Source organism: Thunnus maccoyii, chromosome 18 (assembly GCF_910596095.1).
Source record: "Thunnus maccoyii chromosome 18, fThuMac1.1, whole genome shotgun sequence".
In the NCBI taxonomy this organism is placed as follows: domain Eukaryota; kingdom Metazoa; phylum Chordata; class Actinopteri; order Scombriformes; family Scombridae; genus Thunnus; species Thunnus maccoyii.
In genome coordinates, this window is record NC_056550.1 from 29,787,188 (window position 1) to 29,809,057 (window position 21,870).

The 21,870-nt window shown below is 39.5% G+C and overlaps 3 protein-coding genes across 5 annotated transcripts; 1 reads left to right on the forward strand and 2 right to left on the reverse strand.

The window, feature by feature from the left end:
• The first annotated feature begins 1,915 nt into the window (after positions 1-1,915).
• LOC121884787 (DELTA-sagatoxin-Srs1a-like) lies at positions 1,916-5,894 on the forward strand. Its single transcript, XM_042393783.1, has 3 exons — positions 1,916-1,982; positions 2,946-3,031; positions 4,866-5,894. Exons 2-3 carry the CDS (start codon positions 2,958-2,960, stop codon positions 5,287-5,289), a joined length of 498 nt encoding a protein of 165 aa, XP_042249717.1. The 5' UTR covers positions 1,916-1,982; positions 2,946-2,957; the 3' UTR covers positions 5,290-5,894.
• Positions 5,895-9,936: 4,042 nt separating this feature from the next.
• On the reverse strand, positions 9,937-12,684 carry LOC121884599 (interferon a3-like). The gene is made up of 5 exons (XM_042393471.1): positions 12,481-12,684; positions 11,173-11,247; positions 10,589-10,744; positions 10,364-10,441; positions 9,937-10,115 (listed from the first exon to the last, which is right to left on the reverse strand). Exons 1-5 carry the CDS (start codon positions 12,595-12,597, stop codon positions 9,996-9,998), a joined length of 546 nt encoding a protein of 181 aa, XP_042249405.1. The 5' UTR covers positions 12,598-12,684; the 3' UTR covers positions 9,937-9,995.
• Positions 12,685-15,387: 2,703 nt separating this feature from the next.
• myl4 (myosin, light chain 4, alkali; atrial, embryonic) lies at positions 15,388-19,055 on the reverse strand. 3 transcript variants are annotated; one of them, XM_042391849.1, is made up of 9 exons: positions 18,567-19,055; positions 18,332-18,452; positions 17,985-18,012; positions 17,710-17,859; positions 16,946-17,019; positions 15,884-15,983; positions 15,689-15,766; positions 15,563-15,618; positions 15,388-15,475 (listed from the first exon to the last, which is right to left on the reverse strand). In XM_042391849.1, exons 1-9 carry the CDS (start codon positions 18,593-18,595, stop codon positions 15,404-15,406), a joined length of 708 nt encoding a protein of 235 aa, XP_042247783.1. In that variant the 5' UTR covers positions 18,596-19,055; the 3' UTR covers positions 15,388-15,403. The 3 variants fall into 3 exon arrangements, with proteins under 3 accessions (XP_042247783.1, XP_042247782.1, XP_042247780.1); XM_042391848.1 differs by having other exon boundaries at positions 15,563-15,599; positions 18,332-19,055; XM_042391846.1 differs by having other exon boundaries at positions 18,332-19,055.
• Positions 19,056-21,870: the final 2,815 nt, after the last annotated feature.

The window sequence follows — 21,870 nt, forward strand, 5'->3', positions numbered from 1 at the left end:
GGTTTATCTGCTATGAAGGACACAAGTGATTGGAAAATGTGTTCCAGAGATTTCCTTTGAGAGATGCTGAAAGAAGGCAGTTGTGGTTAATAACAATAAATGTTTGCATCTCAGTGGAAGAGAAAATGTCCGAAAATCAGGTGATGTCACCAGCTGACAACAGCTTTGCTAGTTAAATAACTTAAACATATTAAAAGAAGGCAAAATATCAAAAATAACTGCAAAGACAAACATGACCTACAAACAAAAAGTACCTTGAAGTTTCATAAACACAACAGATAACTGCTGTATGAGTCAGAAACAAGACAAATATTTTATTGTTTTATTGATCTGAAGTACAAATAAGATCATCCTGCTGCTGTTCTGTCCCCAAATGTGATATTTCACATTTTTATAAAATAATAGAAAAATCTGTTTTATATGTCGTTCCAAACTAACATGAATCTCTTGGTGAGATTATCAGAAGGATTTCAATGAATTTGGTTAAATTCAGTAATAGTTTTGTAAAATGAAACCTTTTAAAAAAAATAAAAATAAGAATAATAATTAAAGCTGCAAGCGCACATCGAACAGCGGCGCAATCAAAGGGCCTCTGTGACGGGCATGTAGATGTTTTCAGACCCGGCTGTTTTCAGTGCCAGAAGGAGATAAACATCACTTCCTTTGTCCACTATTTTGCCTGCTGCTGGGGCTGCTTTGCTGGAATTTCGTAGGGGGCGCTATTCATCCAGTTTGCATCACTGATGGAATATTGTCATGTAGACGTGTTCAGGCCGGGACTCTTATCAGACATGTAAAGTTTGGTGCAGACTGGAGCATTTACAATAAAGTTATAGCAACTTCCTCTGTCATGGTGAAACATCAAATCTCAACGGTGTGAGGATGAGAATTTTCTGCAGGGTGAGACATGTCTGTCTCGCTCACACCTGTGGCATCAAAATTATGCAAGTTTTGGGTCCATTCACTTGAATTTCAATTAGTAAACAAAACTCTTGATGAGTTTGTGTGTAAAACAAATTAATTTCCTAATTTTCATCAAGTCTATTTTTAGAAAAGTAAAGACTTTTAAGCCACATGACCTGGTCCAAGTTTGATTGACATGTGTACTGTCAGGTGTGTAGAGACAATAAGTAACTGATACTCATATATTTGAATGGAGAGTGTGAGTGAACCGCTAGGTGCTCGGGCCCTAATAATAATAACAGTAGTAGCAGTGGGTGTCGAACAGGATCACAGGGACAGCAGGAGGTCTACGATCACAGATCCAGATTCTACAGCTGAGGAGGCAGAAACACCTGTGAGACAAGAAAGCACAAAACTACAGGAGAGAGAAGATGCTGAGTTAGTAACATGCATTAATACGACATGAATGCGTACAGATGGAGAGGAGGAGAGAGGAGCTCAGTGCATCATGGGAAGTCCCCCAGCAGTTAGGGGACTACAAATACCAAGAGGCACCTGGAGGGCTCTGGCTCAGTGTCAGCACACTTCCATATAGAGATGATCTCAGGTGAAGTGTACAAACTAAAAAGGAGGACAAATCAATTAGGAAATGAACTTAAGTCAAACTGAACAATAGTTTTTTTAAAGAGCTTAGGGTAGGAGGACCCTGGTCCGACTGCCCAGGAAGCCAGATCAGGAAGGACCCCTCTCAGTTTTGCAACAAGTTAAAATCAGTTAGAAACGGATGAAATAACTGGTGAAGTAAAAATTTAAATTTCGGTTCTTAACTTATAAGCGACATCTAACAAGTTATCATTCAGGGGTGGTCCATGAAGAGTCCCTCAGTAGTCGAGTGGGACCAGTGTTGGTCTGCAGATCTCACAGACACCCGATCAACATCGAGGTCCATCCAGCGGTGGAGAAATCTAGTTATTTTTTTATCTTACAGGTCAAGAAGTCACCACAGAGGGAAGTCAAGGAGGCAACAGTAGGATCCACATCCCACATGAGACAACAAGCAGAGGAGACCCTCAGAACAGGTAAATAAATTATTAATTAAAATACAGGTAAGAAGAAACCGATGAAACAGGTAATTGATATGTTAATAAAATTGTAGAAATTGTTAGTGGGGTCATCTAAACCAACTAGATTTAGGTTTTAATTCAACAAATTCATTATGCAGTCAAAATAAAATACCAAAAAAACATTCCTTGATTAAGGTTAGAGCATAATTTCAAATATAGGATCAAATCTGTTCTGGCTATAGTTAACATTTAGGAATATAAGATGAGAGGTTAGTGTTAAACCATTGGACAAGATTATTCATTAGACTTAATCTCCAAGATCCATGTCTTCCACCAAAATTATGTTTAATCATACTGGGCATACCTTCGAATGATTAAGGTTAGAGTTGGAGATAGACCATTGAGGAAGATCATCTCTTAGACTTAATCTCTAAGACATATGCTTTATATCAATATTAGGTTTAGTTATACCTCTTAATGGTTATGGTTAGGATACTGTTGAGAGCCAATTCATCCTTCTTAGAGAGAACATGGTCAAATCACAGGAGACATAATCAATGTAGATAATATTTACACAAAAAGCTAAAGACACTGCACTGTGAAATGTGACCAATATAATAAATTCTATAAATAAGGAACAACACACATAGGAATAACATGGGGGAGGAAGAGGGTCCTCCACAACAAAAAGATATGGTAAGGATTTACAGTAAAGTTCCTTTTTATCTGTTTAAGGTGTTAATATGTCCCTGTGGTTTAATAGATATAATGTTGTTGCCAAAATACATCACTAACATGATAAAATCAATAGATATTCCTAGACAGAAATCTGAAGTGAAATCTGAATTGACAGAAGTGCTGTCAATAAACAATCATCATCAAATCAACACAAAATAGGAGGTGTAAGGCCTTTACACACTGGGCGTTTTTTCATGTGATTAATACAATACCAAAAGTGTCTCCTGTGTTGCTGTACAGGTTGAAGACATCATGGGAAACACCCATCGCCAGTGCAGCATTGAGGTTGAGAATAAGACCTCTGGGTACACGCTGCGTGACCCAAGGTGAGTACATACTTCAGTTTCTCCCAGTTTGTCTTTTTTTATGTTATTTATTGGAGATGAGAAGTAGACATCTATGATGTATTGACGTAGACCCTTTCCTAATAATCTTGAGGATATCAGAATCAATATCGACATTGAAAAAATCAAACCAACTTCTTTCTTAATGTTTAATTTTCTTCCTTTTGAACTGGAATAAAGAAGTTGTTCCCACAGTTGTTAATTGGATGAATTAACTTACTGATATGCTACACACTGAAAGAACAAGGAATGTTGTAAAAGATAAACTGATAAAAATGTATTTATTTATTTAATCTTATATTTATTGACTTTGTTTATTGCATGTGTGTATATATACAGGGCTTGCGAGTGTGTATGTATATCTGCAGTAGTTTTACTCTCACTCTATAGTCCATAACCATTTATTATTTAATTATGTAAAGGATTTTCGTTATCTGCTACTCGTCATCCTTAAGGCTGCATTCATACCAAATCCAGCGACGCTGATTCACAGCTTTGTTTTCCCTACCGCCTATTACAAATTGCAAGCTTTGTGTCTTCTTCACTCACGCTAAAGAACTTCCATACCAACGCTGTCTGTGCCGCAGCTGCTGCTGTGTGCGTGACCGGCAGAAAATCAGACATATATTACTTCTTTATCAATTAACAAGTTTCAGTCCTCGTCTTCAACTTCCGCGTCTGAATGCGGTCAATGCTCGAGTCCAAGTCGAGTCATGACTCCTGAAAATCAGGACTCGAGTCGGACTCAAGTCCGAGTCCTGGACCCGAGTACTACAACATTGGATGTTGCGTTGTGTTTCGGAAAAAGTTGATTGTGGTTCAATCTCTTGCTGGGCGGCTGCTGAGGTTTTTTGCTGAACCCCATGTGGTCCCCCCTCCCGCAGCCTAAATGCAACACCCCCATTCAAATGAATGGGAGGACTGCTGTTTTTCCAGCATTGCCGGATATGGTGTGAATGCGGCCAAACAGATGTCCAGCAAAACCTCTGAACTGTGTAATAGAAAGAGATGGATCTCACCTATTCTGTTTTGTTTTGGGAAGGAGGATGTGTGGAGCTAATTGCACCATGTTGGTGATTTTATGTTTTGTTATTATTAGTTTATTTGTAAGGAACAAGTACAGAGAAACACAGACAGTTGCAGAAGCAGTGTCTGATGTACTGTACACATGCATATAGCCAAAACTAATTTCCAACACCAGTCCCTTGATGGGCATTGATAGGGTAAGCCACATGGGTGTGTGTGAGGAAATAAATCAGTCCAGTACGTTCTGGGTTTTCCTCATAACCTCAGTTAGGTTCGAGTACAGCTCAGTCATGTCACCACATTTCTTTCTTTTTCATCATCAACTCTCCTCTCTGTTTCCCTTCTTTCTCTACCAATTCTCAACTCCTCAAAAACCATCCGCTATCTGAACAGCGTCGCCAAGTGGCTGACACTAGAATATTATCCAAACACTGCATCACTAAACATATGCAGACAACATGACAGGCAACATTAAGCAAGAGCAGCAACCATCCAGGAAGTGTCAAGTCAGTGTGCCTCCTTACCCAAGCAGTCTGTTAGTTTGGCTGCAACAATAGTTGGTGTTTTTGCTGCCACAAATAAAACTGTATCATCAGCAAACATATTTGAAAGAAGGCAGCTTTGGATCTGATAAAAGGTTTATTTTTTCTTTTTTAATGGAGCTAAACTAGCAGTTTCCCTCCACCTCCAGTTCCTCACATCCTGGACTGATGTCTGTACGGGACACTCAAAGATGAATCTATCTGTTGTCTTTTAGTCACTAAGATGTTTCTCTTGTTTCTGTGACCAGTTGGTACACTCACAGTGGATCCTGTAAAATACCTTTTCCACTGAAGATTGGCCCGTCTGAATCTGGCAGCGCTCTGTTCATCAAGACTCCTCATACAGCCCGTGGATCTGTTGGAGTCTTCACCTACGATCTCCTGAATGGATGCACAAATCAACTCGATGGAAAAATAGCTGTTATGTTTGATAATCCTTATGATTTCAGCCTGTACTATAACTCGTGTGCAGTGGGAGTCTTTGACATGGCCAAAAAATGTGATCGTGATCTTCATTATCAGATGGCTAAAGAAACAGAGAAAGGGTTTGTCAGAGGTAAACCTGCAGACGGCACTCTGACTTACAGTAAACTTGTTACCATCAAAGCCACCATGTCAGACACTTGCCAACCTGACATCAAGGTGCAAGTTTTAAATGTGTGGGAAAAGTGAGTGAGAAAGTTGACATATTAAGCAACCAGGGTTGGAAATGAACGGGGGCTCGGGGTAAAACGCCCCTAAAAGAATGTAAAGTTGCCTTTGAATTGGGATAACGGGGCTTTTAAATGTAAAATAACCAGTTAAACAAAGACTTAATATGTTTTAGAAAGTGTGTCCTGATTTAGTCCAAAGCTGTCAGAGTGCACGTTATTTTAAACCACAGAGAACAGAACATGAAGACAATCAGCAACGTTGTTGAGATGATGAACTGTGACGTTACGTAATGTTTGTTTATTCTTTATACTTTTGATGAAATGTGCATTAAATGATTAAAAATACTCCCAGTTATAATCTGTAACTGGGATTATAACTCACTGAGTATTTTTACCCATTAAATGTTCTTACATTATAAATTAGGCTGCTCTCATCACTTTTTTTAATAGGAGTCACTGAATATTGATCAGTCATGCAACATAGAAATGCCCTCAAAAATTTCCTACCTGCTGCAAACCTGTCAGACCTGATTCTTTCTGCTCTCAACATTTATTTTCTAGTTTATTCTCAGCTTTTTCCTCCATGCATTCAATCAACTATCAATCAATCAATCAGTCAATCAATCAATCAATCATTCAATCAGTCAATCCCAGTTGGCCCAGTAAGACAGAAAGTGTAGTTTAAGTTAAAGAGATGAATCTACTCAGATGTTGATCAAACACATTTTATGTTGTACTGAACTGATTTTTTATTTAAAAACTTAAAAACATGCTGCAGTGACTGGTTCAATACTGGTTAACTGACTGGTTCAATACTGGTTAACTGACTGGTTCAATACTGGTTAACTGGCTGTTTAAACACTGGTTGACTGACTGGTTAACTGACTGGTTAACTGACTGGTTGACTGACTGGTTAACTGACTGGTTAACTGACTGGTTGACTGACTGGTTAACTGACTGGTTCAATACTGGTTAACTGGCTGGTTAAACACTGGTTGACTGACTGGTTGACTGACTGGTTAACTGGCTGGTTAAACACTGGTTGACTGACTGGTTGACTGACTGGTTGACTGACTGGTTAAATACTGGTTAACTGACTGGTTAATTGACTGGTTGACTGACTGGTTGACTGACTGGTTGACTGACTGGTTAACTGACTGGTTAATTGACTGGTTGACTGACTGGTTAACTGACTGGTTGACTGACTGGTTAACTGACTGGTTGACTGACTGGTTAAATGTTTCTATCTATATATCTCTACATCTGCTCTCAGTCACTCAGGTCTATAAGACAAATAAACTCTGAACATTAATAAAATGGTCTGAAGTGTGTTTGTTAATTTGACAAAATGCAAAATTCAATATTAGTCTCAAATGTTAAGTGTACAAACTAATTTAACTACGGAACAAAACTATGAAAGTGCTCAATGTTAAAAAAGGGAAAACATGAAATAAACAGTCACATGAATAAAATGTCTAAATATATAAATGAACAAACCATTTGGTGAAATAATTGAAGAAAATATTAAAACTCATTCTAATGAAATATTTCATCATTTATATTCATATAACAGTTTTATTTAATTATAGACATTTTTATTTCAAAAGCCAGTTTTTATGTCATAATTTCATTTCCTCAGTGATGTTTATATTTCATATCAGATTTTAGTTTATAATGTCACTTTTCATTTTCTTTTTTTTTCTTTCTTTTTTGGTACAATCCTCAAATGAAAAATTATGATTCTCCAAACTGTGTGAAATTCTTAAATGCAGTTTATCTCTCTAAATAAAGCAAGGAATCTATGTGTGGATGTATGTATAGATGTGTGTTTGTCCTTCGTGTATCTGGAGAACTGTTCATCCGATCTACTTCATACCTGGCAGGTGGATCGCTGGGGAAACAAGGAAATGTCGTGTGTGAAGTTGTTTGGATGAGCAGTTCTCAAGAAACATATAAAAATACCTCATAAATTACGTTGATAACGTTGATTTGCCTCTTCTTCTGCATGTGAATTCAATGAGCAGAAATATAGACAGCGCCACTCTGCCATTGCAACCCGCTTTGTGGTCAGAGGTGGGATTACATCCATAGTGATAAGAACTACCATAGAGAATGAATTGAACAAGTTTGGAGAGTTAAACTCTATTCACGTTCCTCACACGTGGGAATTTTGTATGTATGTTCAAGACATAGTTCAGGATGTCTCAGGCACGTTTTGAACATGCACTGCCGGAAGTCTACTGATGCCTTCATGTGAGGTGTTTAGGGAACATGGATAAATTGCAGCATCTACCGATAGTCTGCATGAGAGGCGTTTAGGGTAAGGGCACAACTCTCTCTTATGTATTGAGAAATCGGCCTGTTTCAGCACATTTTGTTGTTTTTATTGTTTTTACTCTCTGTTTGCTTTTGCTTGTTTGCTTTTATTGTCTTTATAATTTGTTTTTTGTGCTTTTGCCTGTGCACTCGGTAAACCACTTTGTGCTGCCTCTGGGTATAAATGTGCTATATAAATAAATTTACCTTACAGCGTTACAGATAATAACATATATGATAAATTCCAGTCTGGCTTCTGCACATCTCATAGCACAGAAAATGCTCTTTTAAAATTTGTTAATGACATTAGGATCAACAGTAAAAATTAAAAAAAAAACTTTGGTCGTAATACTCCTCGACCTAAACTCTGCATTTAACACAGTGGATCATGGGATCCTGCTGGATAGACTGAGAGACTGGGTGGGTCTGACACAGTTCTCCAGTTGGAGACTTCCATTCCAACAAATACAACTAAGTGTGTGGGGTCCCTCAGGGCTCCATCCTGGGTCCTCTTCTTTTCCACAGTCCATTCTTTTGCACCATCTAGACACCTGGCTTGGTTTCAAGGGAACTTCTCCACATCTACTACGTTCTTACCTCTCCAATAGAACCTTCTCTGTTATAGCAAATTCTTGTGCCACTGTTGCCCATTTTAATTGTGGTGTTCCTCAAGGCTCTATCCTTTCCTTCAGTGTACATGCTTCTTCTCAGCCACATTATTCAGAACCATAGTATCTCCTACCACTGTTACATGGATGACACACAGTTATATATCCCTCTTAAATCCAACAACCCCAGCAGTCTTGATAATCTGTTTGCCTGCCTCAGTGATATTAAATGTTTGCGGTCTCAAAACTTTTTAAAGTTTAATGACAATAAGTCTGAGGTCATAGTCGTTGGTCCTTCAAATTCTACCAGCCTGCTTCAAAGTAAGCTTGGTTCCCTGACCAAAAATATTAAGCAGGCTGCTAGAAATCTTGGAGTTATTTCTATTCAGCAGCTCTCTGTTTTGATGCTCAAGTGAAAAATGTTGTCCAGTCATGCATTTTTCAACTCAAAAAAATCTCCAAAATCAGATTATTATTAGAAATGAGAAATTATTGTTTCTAGGAAGAAAATAAAACACGTCAGATATCAGCTCGCGGGTCAGTTACATCACTATCTCAGTGTCTCTCCTCTGCTCCGCTGTGACGTGACAGCAGGTCTCAACGAGGGGAGTCACATCCACCTGCTGCATGACGCACATTTCCTAATTTGGACATCAGTCCTGGAGTTGGGGGTGTTCCCCAGAGATAAAGCTGAACTACTGACACATGCAAACTGCTCCCAAGAGACTCTCCATAACCTGTTGTTCCTCTTCTCCTTTCCACAAAGTTAGGTTGTAAAAAATAGACAATAAATTAAAAGTGCAAAGCAAGAATCACCTCCGAAGTTCTTCTACATGTTACAGGCTGTGCTGTCTGTGTGTAAGACTGTGTGTGTGCGTAATAAAATAAAACCTGAATTTTTACTATTTCCACTTTTATTCAAATACAAATATATATTTGCTGCCTCAACAAATACAAATACTAGGCTCTCTGCACATCACTAATATGTATGTATGTTTGTGTATATATATGTGCACATTTTTTGTATTATTTTATTGTCACATAAAGTCCTTTGAACTGCCTTATATGAGATAATTATATACAAGTAAAATTTGAATGGAATCAAACCTGCTTTAATATAAGACAGCTGATGATCCAGTCTGCTTTAGTTTGTTTGGATGTTTTGTTGCCAGACGCCGAGCCTGAGAACGCTGATGTTTAAATGTGTCATCAGTAAGCGTCCTGCTCTCCCCCCAGATGTTCATGACTCCACCATCTTTCCTCCAGCGCCACCCTCAGGACACACTTTATATGAGCAGCTCCACTATTGGTCAGACTCGAAGAACAGATAAATCCTCAGGATGCTGTTTTTTCTGTCCAACACATGTTGTTTGTACCATCAGCATCATGGAACCTGATAAACAGTGATGATGTTGGAGCTGCAGAGTATCTGCTGTCTGATTGGCTGAGACTGGCTAGTTAGAGAATGATGTCACCTGTCAGAGAGCTCACTGCAGTGTGATGATCACTCCAGACATCATCTAACATGAATACGCATCACCCGACTGCTGCAACGTGCTTTGATCACTAAACATTAAAAACATATTAAACAGAGCTGCAAAAAACGTCTTTATTGTGTCAGTTTGTAAAATGTTTCCAGTTTTATGTTTTCAAGTAAAATCATACAAAATGTCTTTAAATACAAAACTGTCAGAAGACAATAAATAGTAAATAAATAGTAAATAAAGTAAATAAATAAACAAATAAATAAATAAAATATCAGTGTTCTCACAGAGAAACATGATGAACATGAAACAGACAGTTAGTGTGGAGACGCTGCAGAGCGCCTCCTGCTGGTGATGATGGAGACCAGCATCTCCAACTGGTCCAGGTGCCGTTTAGTTTCCATCCTGATCAGCTCCCAGTACGCAGTACTGCCCCCCTGTATGCAGTACACAGTACTACAGTTAGTACACTCAGTACACACAATACTACAGTTAGTACACACAGTACTACAGTCAGTACACACAGTACTACAGTTAGTGCACACAGTATTACAGTTAGTACACTCAGTACACACAATACTACAGTTAGTACACACAGTACTACAGTCAGTACACTCAGTACTACAGTCAGTACACACAGTACGACAGTCAGTACACACAGTACTACATCAGGACTTGTACTTACCGTACGGTGCAGAGCGCTTTTTTCCAGTCTCTTGTAGTATTTTCTCAGCAGGACTTTAACTGGTTTTTCAATCGAAACCTGAAAACAAAAACAGTTCCCAGTTTAATTCTGCAGTAAAACCTGAAGCTAAAACTCTGACAGTCTCACTTAAAGCTTCAGGTGAAGTCAAACTGCTGACAGGAGTTAAAGTGTTTAAAGTATTTTTGTAAGTATTTGAGTACTCACGCATTTGTTGAGCTCCTCGTTCTGTCTGTCGATGGTGATCAGGAAGTTGGTCTCCTCGTTGGTATTCCAGGCAGCGGAGGAGCGGTTGCCGTGGTGATAGAGATCAGAAATAAGCTTCAGACTGTCTCTGATGAACAACAGCTGGGACTCCAACACCTGGACAGAGACAGACAGCTGTGAATCCTGGCTCTCTGATTGGCTGACAGAGCAGAGTGTCATCAGCGTAACAGTTTGTTTGTTTACTACAAATTTCACATGAAACAATAAGGACATATTTATGAACACAAGTCCGTCTTTTTTTGAATCTTGGTTCCAAAACCACATTATTCTGGTGGATCAGCTGTTTAATAACTGTGACATCGAGGGATTATGTAAAGGTTTCTGGTATTTGTGCTATTTATGCAACAACTGGAGGTTAATCATCAAACTTTGAGATGAATATTTTCATATTTTATATATTATGTTGTGGAAGAAGAACTTGTGATTGTTTTATGTCAATGAAGAAAAAAATTGTGTTTAGATGTTTGTATGTTAATGTGTGAATAGTAACATACAGGTGAAGCAGTCAGTGTGTGTGACAGTACCTGTGTGTTCCTCGTGCTTTGGTAGAGATCGTATGGAAAGGGAACTGGACTCTCCTCCTCAGTCAGCGGATCGCCCTGAAACATCAGCACAGTGACTCAGCTGTGTGTTAAACACAAACACCAATAAATATACAACGATTTTATGTGTTAGTGAATCTTTGCTGATTTAATTAAAACAAAAGCTTCCTAGCACTAAAGATGAAAACACACTAACAACACAACTAACAACACACTAACAACACAACTAACAACACACTAACAACACACTAACAACACACTAACAACACAACTAACAACACAACTAACAACACACTAACAACACAACTAACAACACACTAACAACACAACTAACAACACAGTAACAACACAACTAACAACACACTAACAACACACTAACAACACACCAACAACACAACTAACAACACACTAACAACACAACTAACAACACACTAACAACACACTAACAACACACTAACAACACACTAACAACACACTAACAACACACTAACAACACACTAACAACACACTAACAACACAACTAACAACACACTAACAACACAACTAACAACACACTAACAACACACTAACAACACACCAACAACACAACTAACAACACACTAACAACACACTAACAACACACTAACAACACACTAACAACACACTAACAACACACTAACAACACACTAACTACACAACTAACTAAACAGTAAGACTGACTTTAGCAAAACAGACAAAACCAATGTTAGCTCATACAACAAGACCAGGACCTCTAAAACTTCCTCCAGGACCTCTAACCCTTCCTCCAGGACCTCTAACCCTTCCTCCAGGACCTTTCAAACCTCCTCCAGGACCTCTAACCCTTCCTCCAGGACCTTTAAATCTCCCTCCAGGACCTCTAACTCTTTCTCCAGGACCTCTAACCCTTCCTCCAGGACCTTTAAATCTTCCTCCAGGACCTCTAACCCTTCCTCCAGGACCTTTCAAACCTCCTCCAGGACCTCTAACCCTTCCTCCAGGACCTTTAAATCTTCCTCCAGGACCTCTAACCCTTCCTCCAGGACCTTTCAAACCTCCTCCAGGACCTCTAACCCTTCCTCCAGGACCTTTAAATCTTCCTCCAGGACCTCTAACTCTTTCTCCAGGACCTCTAACCCTTCCTCCAGGACCTTTAAAACTTCCTCCAGGACCTCTAACCCTTCCTCCAGGACCTCTAACCCTTCCTCCAGGACCTTTAAATCTTCCTCCAGGACCTCTAACTCTTTCTCCAGGACCCTTGAAACTCCTCCAGGACCTGGTGTCAGTACTCACCATGAGCTTCAGGTGAGTCAGACATTTGTTGTTCACGTGACTAAACCGTTGATCGAGCCAATCACAGCAGAGAGCCGGCGTCAGGGCGCTGCAGAGGATGAAGAACACGAACAACATGATGAAGATGATGCTGCGGAGAGCTGTATGTCTCAGTGTCTGATGAAGATGATGAAGAAGAGTAGGATGCGTCTCAGTGTGTCCGACATGCTGCAGCTCTCGACTTTTATTGCAGACAGGAAACAGAAAACAGAAAGACAGAAATTCCCGCCATGTTTCAACTCTCACTTTCCACACAGCAGAGAAAGTTCTTTCCTTCTTTCTTTCTTTCTTTCTTTCTTTATATATTTATATATTTATATGTTTATTTGTTTGTTTATGTGTCTTTAGACCTTGATCACATGTTACGCAGCACAAACAGAACCGACAGTTTAATAAAACCAAGACAACAGCAACAGCAGGATAAAATACAACAAATGTTGGTGAAACAAAGGAAGGACGTTCTTCAAGAAGCAGCTAATTGACATTTAAGCTTTGACTGATTGTAATAACAACATGAGTTTAAAGATAGAAGGCAGGTTTAAATAACACTTTCTCTATAATTCATTATGTTCACATTCTTCCATTCAAACAACAGATGAGACTCATATCTGCTCTGGTTTCTATCTGCTGTTGTTATTGATTATTTTATTCAGTATTTATTAAATATGTAAATGTTCACAGTCACAGATCTGATCACTAATCGAACTGGTGTCTAGTGTGTGTGTGTGTGTGTGTGTGTTTGTGTGTGTGTGTGTGTGTGTGTGTGTTTGTGTGTAAGTCCCTCCGCTTTCATTTTCCAAACACCACAGAAAGTGACGACAAAATAAAAGCTGGCATCGTGTCGCTTTACCAACAGAATCGTAGAGATCAATGTGTGTGTGTGTGTGTGTGTGTGTGTGTGTGTTTGTGTGTGTGTGTGTGTGTGTGTGTGTGTGTAAGTCCCTCCGCTTTCATTTTCCAAACACCACAGAAAGTGACGACAAAATAAAAGCTGGCATCGTGTCGCTTTACCAACAGAATCGTAGAGATCAATGTGTGTGTGTGTGTGTGTGTGTGTGTGTGTGTTTGTGTGTGTGTGTGTGTGTGTGTGTGTGTGTATGTGTGTGTGTGTGTGTGTGTGTGTGTGTGTGTCTAAATGTGTAAAATAGCTCATGTTACAATCATCAACTTTTATTCTGAAGGCTCAATCTGTTGACGTCAGTCTCATTTTCTGTTTCCTGTTTCACTTTCTGGAGTCCGATGCAGCTGCAGCGAGCGTGCAGTATCTGCACCACACACCCACCTGGTCACGTCTAGGCACGAGGAGGGGGGGGTTAGGGGTTAGGGGTTAGGGGTCAGGGGTTAGGGGTCAGGAGTGTGTCGTGTAGGATGAAGGTGAGTCTGAAACAAGTCAGCAACAAGAAATATAGATTAAATAAAGACAAACAACTTATTGTGACGAAGGCTCAAGAGCACGTGGTTATATTTAAATGATATAAATAAAACTTTTCAGAAGCAGCTGAACTGCTGGCGGCGATGAAGGAACAAACACTTAAACAGCAGCAGCCTGTATGTTCGCTAAAGAAGACAGGCTGCAGTTTTCAGTCCTGTTTGGGGTTTGACTTCCTCTGGGTTTGGTTTAAATGTTTCACCTGCAATAAATGTGTGAAACCGACCAGATGTTCATTTTATCTGAGACTTTTGGAGGCTTTTGTAAATTCTGGATTATTAAAAGAGAAGTTTGTTAAATCTGAGATTTGTTTCAGCATCTAACGGTGTAATACACAGTCATCTCAACAAAATGTTTCTTCCAAACTTTATTGAACAATTCAGGAGTAATTCTCCAACAAGGCAACAGCGCCATCAAGTGACCATGTAAAAAACAGCAACACATAGTTTGAAACTGAGACTCGAGATAAAGGAAGAATAGATAAATAACCACATGGAATAGAAACGCAAGAAGATCAACAAATACAGTCATTAATATTATAAACCAAATTTTGTATATAGTCTATGGTTTATATTATATTGGGTCTCATAGGATGTTTGATGATTTGTTTCACCACATCACATCATCAAGATGGGACCCAAAATCTTCCCCCCAGGATGTTTTACTGTTGATAGCAGGGATGTTAACATAACATATAACTTTCTTCTTTAAATAAGAAGTTTTCAGTAGTATCTTTTCCAAATTATTCATGTTCATACCACTCATATATTGGATTGGACATAACTACTTAATTGTAAATAACAAAAAAAATTGAGGAAGGTAGAGTTCCTTTGTTTTGCTGCAGTAATACATTAGTAGCAGCTGCAGTGATCGGGGACGTTTGTTGATTGATGAAGAGTGTTGAAACATTCTTGTCAGGAGGGAGGAGAAAATACCTTTAAAGGTTTAATAGATAGACCATCTGGTCCACAAGCCTCTCCAGATGCCAAGGTACATATCACCTCTTCAACCTCTTTACTAGTAACATCCATATCACATTTATTCCTGACTTCCTCGAAGACCTTTGGGAGTCTCATATGTTAGAAGAAATCTTTCTTTTTATCCTCACAATGATTTTGAGGAATACAAAGATGAATAAAAATCACTAAACACTTTAGCAAATGCTGAGTCGGTATGATGCGGCTGACGGTTCTCATCCTGAGTTCTAGTGATACATTTATGTGATATATGATATATATATATATATGTGATATAAACGTACATTTATCTGAGATATATATATATATATATATTATATATATATATATATATATATATATGATATATATATATATATATGATATAAACGTATCAGCATGTTCGTATATCTTGTGTTTTTGTGTTTTTGTTTGAACATCTTTCTGCATTTTGAGAGAAGAGCGTATTGAGAGCAGATCTGGTTCTTTTGGTACATTTTTATTGAACATGAGGATTTGTAACATCAGAGCAGAAACCTGCAGGCACTTCTCTCTGAACACAGGACCCAACCTGAAAGACAGACAGACTGCGTTCATACGACAGTATCATGATTCTATTGATTCTGTTTTTCATATAAAAACTAATGAACACATTTACCTGTTGTTTCAGCCAGCCATGATGTGCTTCACAAAAGCTGGAAAACAAATGCACAGCTTCATTCAGTATTATTTTACATTCATATTATTTTATTTTGCTTTCGGTGTGTTTCAGTATGGATGTTACCTTCATAGTTTATACATCCATTAGCATCTTCCTGTCCTGCCAACAGCTGGTCCACTTCTCCCTCCGTCATCCTCTCCCCTGATAACAGAAAAACCTCTGAGCATGCTCACTGTGGATAAACTTTCATAAACATATTTTCAGCTAATTTAACTTCAAAAGGTTCTCAAACATGAACACAAATAAAAGTCATCGTACCCAAAGTGACCAGTACGTGTCTCAGCTCAGCTCCCATCACCGTCCCATTTCCTTCCTTATCAAAAACCCGCAGACCTTCCACAAAGTCCTCATACGTCCCCTGTTCACACACACACACACACATGTTTGTCTTTATATCCTTGTGAGGACACTCATTGACATAATGTGTTCCCAGCCCCTAACCCTAAACTGAGCCTGAACCAAATTCTAACCTTAACTTTAAACCCTCAAATAGGCCTTTGAAGTTTGAGGACCAGCCAAAATGTCCTCACAGCACAGAAATGTCATCACAACGCTGGTTTTCAACTGAAATTGGTTCTTTCAATCATCTTTACTTACAGATGCTTCAACATACATTTTTATCAATTCTACATTGCAATAATATTGTAAGTATTGCAATTAGTAAATATTAGCGAGTAACAGCATAGAGGACAGAACTGATAAAAAAGACACTTTGCTCCATAAATATTCAGTAAAACTGGATTCCAGTCAGGCAGCAGGAGGAAGTCCTAACTAACTAACACATCCAGAGCGCTGAGGCAGGCAGGAAGGTCATAAACTGGCAGCAGATGTCAGGTTTAGGTGACAGGAACACAAAGACAGCAAGGAGTGAATGAACCCGAGCAGCTAAATATGTCAGCATGACTTGGCAGTAAGAAGAGGTGAGCAGGTGTATGTGGGAGTCAGGTAACTGGGACTAGTGGGAGAGGCTGAGGACATCTGGTGGACAGGTGGAGAAGGGCAGAGACTGGAAAGTTCAGTAGAAAGGGGCCTGGGGAAGTGAGGGCCAGCATGGGCGAAACCAAGAGGGTTTACACTGTTGTTGTGATAATATTGATCAACAGATATATTCATGTTTGTGTAGAAAATGACAACGTGTCAACAATCTGCTACCAGCTAACTTCTGATATTTTAAAAGTGAACCTTTAAAATTTCATCTGGACAGTAAACATAAGTCATGACTAAACATGTTCGAGGAATGAATATTTCCACCAACACATTTACTCCGTGACCTTTGACCCTTAACCACTGAGCCGTGTGAAGTTAAAGCTTTTATCTTACCTTGTCTTTGGACTGAGCCACATGTTGCAGCATGGGCAGGAAGGTCTCAAAGTCCACCAGGTTACCGTCCATGTCTATGGAAGAAGATGAGAAGACACGGCAGACGGACTCTTTGGGATGTATATAAATACAACTTATTGTAATCTTGTGTACTCATAAGCTTTTAACAGCAACATATGTATTATTGTCATTTTTCTTGTCATATATGTATATATATACTAGGGATGTGCAGAGAGCCCAGTATTTGTATTTGTATATATTTGTTAAAGGAACAAATTTATATTTGTATTTGTATTCGAATAAAAGTCGAAATAGGCGTAAAAATTCTGTTTTTGTTGTTATTACGCTTTTAATTTTAGAAAATTAAAGTGTTGAAATAAGTGTTCATGAATAAACTATCTTATGAAGGACGACGTCCCCACACCGGGTCTGGAACTGGAGTCTCCCAGATCAGAGACGACTGCGCTGACTACTGAACTAAAACTTTACTCATCATCTCATTGCAGACAGACCTCTACCTATTTACACACCCATAACACACAGAGTGTGTGAGTGTGAGTATGTGTGTGAGTGTGTGTGTGTGTGTGTGTGTGTGTGTGTGTGTGTGTGTGTGTGTGTGAGTGTGTGTGTGAGAGTGTGTGTGTGTGTGTGTGTGTGTGAGTGTGTGAGTGTGTGTGTGTGTGTGTGTGTGTGAGTGTGTGAGTGTGAGTATGTGTGTGTGTGTGTGTGTGAGTGTGAGTATGTGTGTGTGTGTGTGTGTGTACCCTCAGGTTTGGGTCGTCCCAGCACTCGGAGGACCTCAGCGTTGCTTGGATTCTGTCCCAGAGCTCTCATCACGTCTCCACACTGAGAGAAGGAGATCTTCAGCTGGTTCTGTGGCGTCCTGTCAAACAGCTGGAATGCTTCTTTAAACTCTACACACACATGACAACGTTACGATCGGGGTCAGTACACATCGTGTCTGTCTCAGGGATTCATTATGTCAGTGATGATCCTCACAAGTATAGAAGTACAAACGTGTGTGTGCGTGCAGCTTTACCCTCAATCTGATCAGGGCCAAAATCAATCTGAAAAATAAAACAGAATACTGGAATCATTTGCCCCTTACAACCTCAAATGCATTAATAATTCATCTGTAACATCAAATACACTCAAGAAACATTTTCAACCTTCTTTGTACCAACACAAGTTGACATTTCTGTTAGAACTTGAATACGCAGTTCTTTACTTCCTCAAGGTACTTTTACTTACACATGTATGTATCCCTTTCTACTCTGCACTGCACATTTCTAAATAAGTTTACAGCTGTCAGCTGATGGTTACATTTACTACATAATAATATTTAATGTGGTTAGCATTGCAGAACTGACAGACAGACATACAAACCTTGATGCTGTGTGGGTCAAAATCTGGTTCTTTAGCAGCTTCTGCTTCTGGAGAAACTTTCATTGTTTCCTTCTTTTGTTCTGGTTTCTTCGGGGCCATGATGGACAGATTGACACAAAAACTGATAGAAAGAAAATAAAGACAGAGTATAATCAGAGAGTAAAGGATGAATGGATGAATGCTGAGAAGAAGAGAAGAGATAGCAGAGCAGATTCCTCTGTGAGGGTTTAAATACTCGTCACACAAAGACCCTATCCCGTCCATTTACGGTCAGACAGCTGAACCAACTCATGAATGAATCCTCTCAGGATCTCTGCTGCAGAGAGACGAACTTCAAATAGATCTGAACATATTCCACAATCCTCTATTGAACCCACACAGAACAGAAATCTACTGAGACCACCTTAAATAGAACACATTTACTGTTCTCTACTGTCGCTGCCTTCTACAAAACACGTTTACTGTTCTCTGTCAGTTAGGATGAAAAGACAACATACAGCATACAGGTTCAGAGAGTGTCCTCTATTTATCACATCTATTAACCCCAAATTACTCTCGATGATCAGGTAACTGGCAGGTAGAAACAAGTAACGGATTGTAGGAACAGGTAACTGACAGGTAGAAACAAGTAACGGGTTGTAGGAACAGGTAACTGACAGGTAGAAACAAGTAACGGGTTGTAGGAACAGGTAACTGGCAGGTAGAAACAAGTAACGGATAGTAGGAACAGGTAACTGACAGGTAGAAACAAGTAACGGATAGTAGGAACAGGTAACTGACAGGTAGAAACAAGTAACGGATAGTAGGAACAGGTAACTGACAGGTAGAAACAAGTAACGGATAGTAGGAACAGGTAACTGACAGGTAGAAACAAGTAACGGGTTGTAGGAACAGGTAACTGGCAGGTAGAAACAAGTAACGGATAGTAGGAACAGGTAACTGGCAGGTAGAAACAAGTAACGGATAGTAGGAACAGGTAACTGACAGGTAGAAACAAGTAACGGATAGTAGGAACAGGTAACTGACAGGTAGAAACAAGTAACGGATAGTAGGAACAGGTAACTGACAGGTAGAAACAAGTAACGGGTTGTAGGAACAGGTAACTGACAGGTAGAAACAAGTAACGGGTTGTAGGAACAGGTAACTGGCAGGTAGAAACAAGTAACGGATAGTAGGAACAGGTAACTGACAGGTAGAAACAAGTAACGGGTTGTAGGAACAGGTAACTGACAGGTAGAAACAAGTAACGGGTTGTAGGAACAGGTAACTGGCAGGTAGAAACAAGTAACGGGTTGTAGGAACAGGTAACTGACAGGTAGAAACAGGTAACGGGTTGTAGGAACAGGTAACTGACAGGTAGAAACAGGTAACAGGTTGGAGGAACAGGTAACTGACAGGTAGAAACAAGTAACGGGTTGTAGGAACAGGTAACTGACAGGTAGAAACAGGTAACAGGTTGGAGGAACAGGTAACTTCAATTAAACAAAGATAAAACTGAAGTAATTGTTTTTGGAGCCGAGGAAGAACAATTAAAAGTCAGCACTCATCTTCAGTCGATAATTACACCTTGAGGTGGACGGGCAGTCCACGCCTTTACTTGAAGAGTTTACCAACTTTTATGTAAACAGTGTCACGGCTCTTGTCAATCAGATGTAATTGTCTTTTTACTGGTGGTTCCTACAGTCTTTAAAAGTAGAATGGGAGGCAGAGCCTTCAGCTATCAGGCTCCTCTTCTATGGAACCATCTACCAGATTCAGTCCGGGGTGCAGACACCCTCTCTATGTTTAAGAGTAGGCTTAAAACTTTCCTTTTTGATAAAGCTTATAGTTAGGGCCGACCAGGCTCGCCTTGGATCAGCCCTTAGTTATGCTGCTATAGGCCTAGACTGCTGGGGGACTTCCCATGATGCACTGAGCTCCTCTCTCCTCCTCCTCCTCTCCATCTGTATGCATTCATGTAACATCAATGCATGTCACTAACTTTGCTTCTTCCCCGGAGTTTTTTGTGCTTTCTCATCTCACAGAAAAACCTGACTCCCGGGCCGAACCTTCACGGTCCTTCACAGTCCTGATGGCATCCTTCCCTGGCTGTTGCTGCTTGTGCTTGTTGTTGTTTGTTGTTGTGATTGTTTTTCTTCTGTCCCCCCTCCCCCTTTCCCTCTCTCTTTCTCTCTCTCAACCCAACCGGTCAAAGCAGATGGCCGCCCACCAAGAGCCGGGGTCTGCTTGAGGTTTCTACCCGTTAAAGGGGAGTTTTTCCTTACTGCTGTCGCCAAGTGCTGCTCATGGGGGAATTGTTGGGTCTCTGTAAATTAAAGAGTTCGGTCTGGACCTGCTCTATGTGAAAAGTGCCTTGAGATGACTTCTGTTGTGATATGGCGCTATATAAATAAAGATTGATTGATTGATTGATTGATAATGATAAAAACTACAAATCAAGCCAGAAATCTTGGTGTCGTCATGGACTCAGACCTGAACTTCAACAGCCACATTAAGACAATTTCAAAGTCAGCCTACTATCACCTGAAGAATATATCAAGGATTAAAGGACTTATGTCCCAGCAGGATTTGGAAAAACTGGTCCTGCATTTATCTTCAGTAGACTCGACTACTGTAACGCTGTCTTCACAGGTCTCCCTAAACAATCCATCAGACAGCTGCAGCTGATCCAGATGCTGCTGCTCGAGTCCTCACTAAGACCAAGAAAGTGGATCATATCAGTCCAGTTCTCAGATCTTTACACTGACTTCCTGTCTGTCAAACAACTGATTTTAAAGCACTGAATGGTTTAGGGCCAAAATACATCTCTGATCTGCTGCTACGTTATGAACCATCTAGACCTCTCAGGTGGTCTGGATCAGGTCTGCTCTCTGTCTCCAGAGTCAAAACTAAGCATGGAGAAGCAGCGTTCAGTTTTTATGCTCCACATATCTGGACAAACTCCCAGAAAACTGCAGGTCTGCTGCAACTCTCAGTTCTTTTAAATCACAGCTGAAGACTTTTCTGTTTGCCGCCTTTTATTAAACCAAATTTGAGGGTTAATATTTTACACTGCACTGTTACTATTATTCTCCTGTATTATCTGTCTTATTCCTTTTTAGCTTCTTTTTATTTCCAAATTTAACACTTTGTAATTGTATTTAAATATATGTTTTATTTGTGTTGCTTTTATATTCTGTTTTAATGCCTTTTATGCTCTATGTAAATCACTTTGAATTGCCTTGTTGTTGAAATGTGCTGTACAAATAAACTTGCCTTGATGTTTACATTTGAAAACCTCTCCCAGCCAAATAGCACAGTCAGCAGGAGGAGAGTTTCCAAAGTGGCGAATTGACCATTTCCCTACTCTGATGAGTGACTCATAGTCATAATTGTCCAGTTATTCACAAAAAGTTCAGAAAAGTTTATCAAAACTGATGGAGAAATGTCTGGATAGGTCCACGCCTTCGAGAGTCCAGCTTGTGTAAATAAAACTATGTTATGAACTATATATGAAAATAAAAGATGAAATTATGAAGATTTCATAACAATGAGATGAG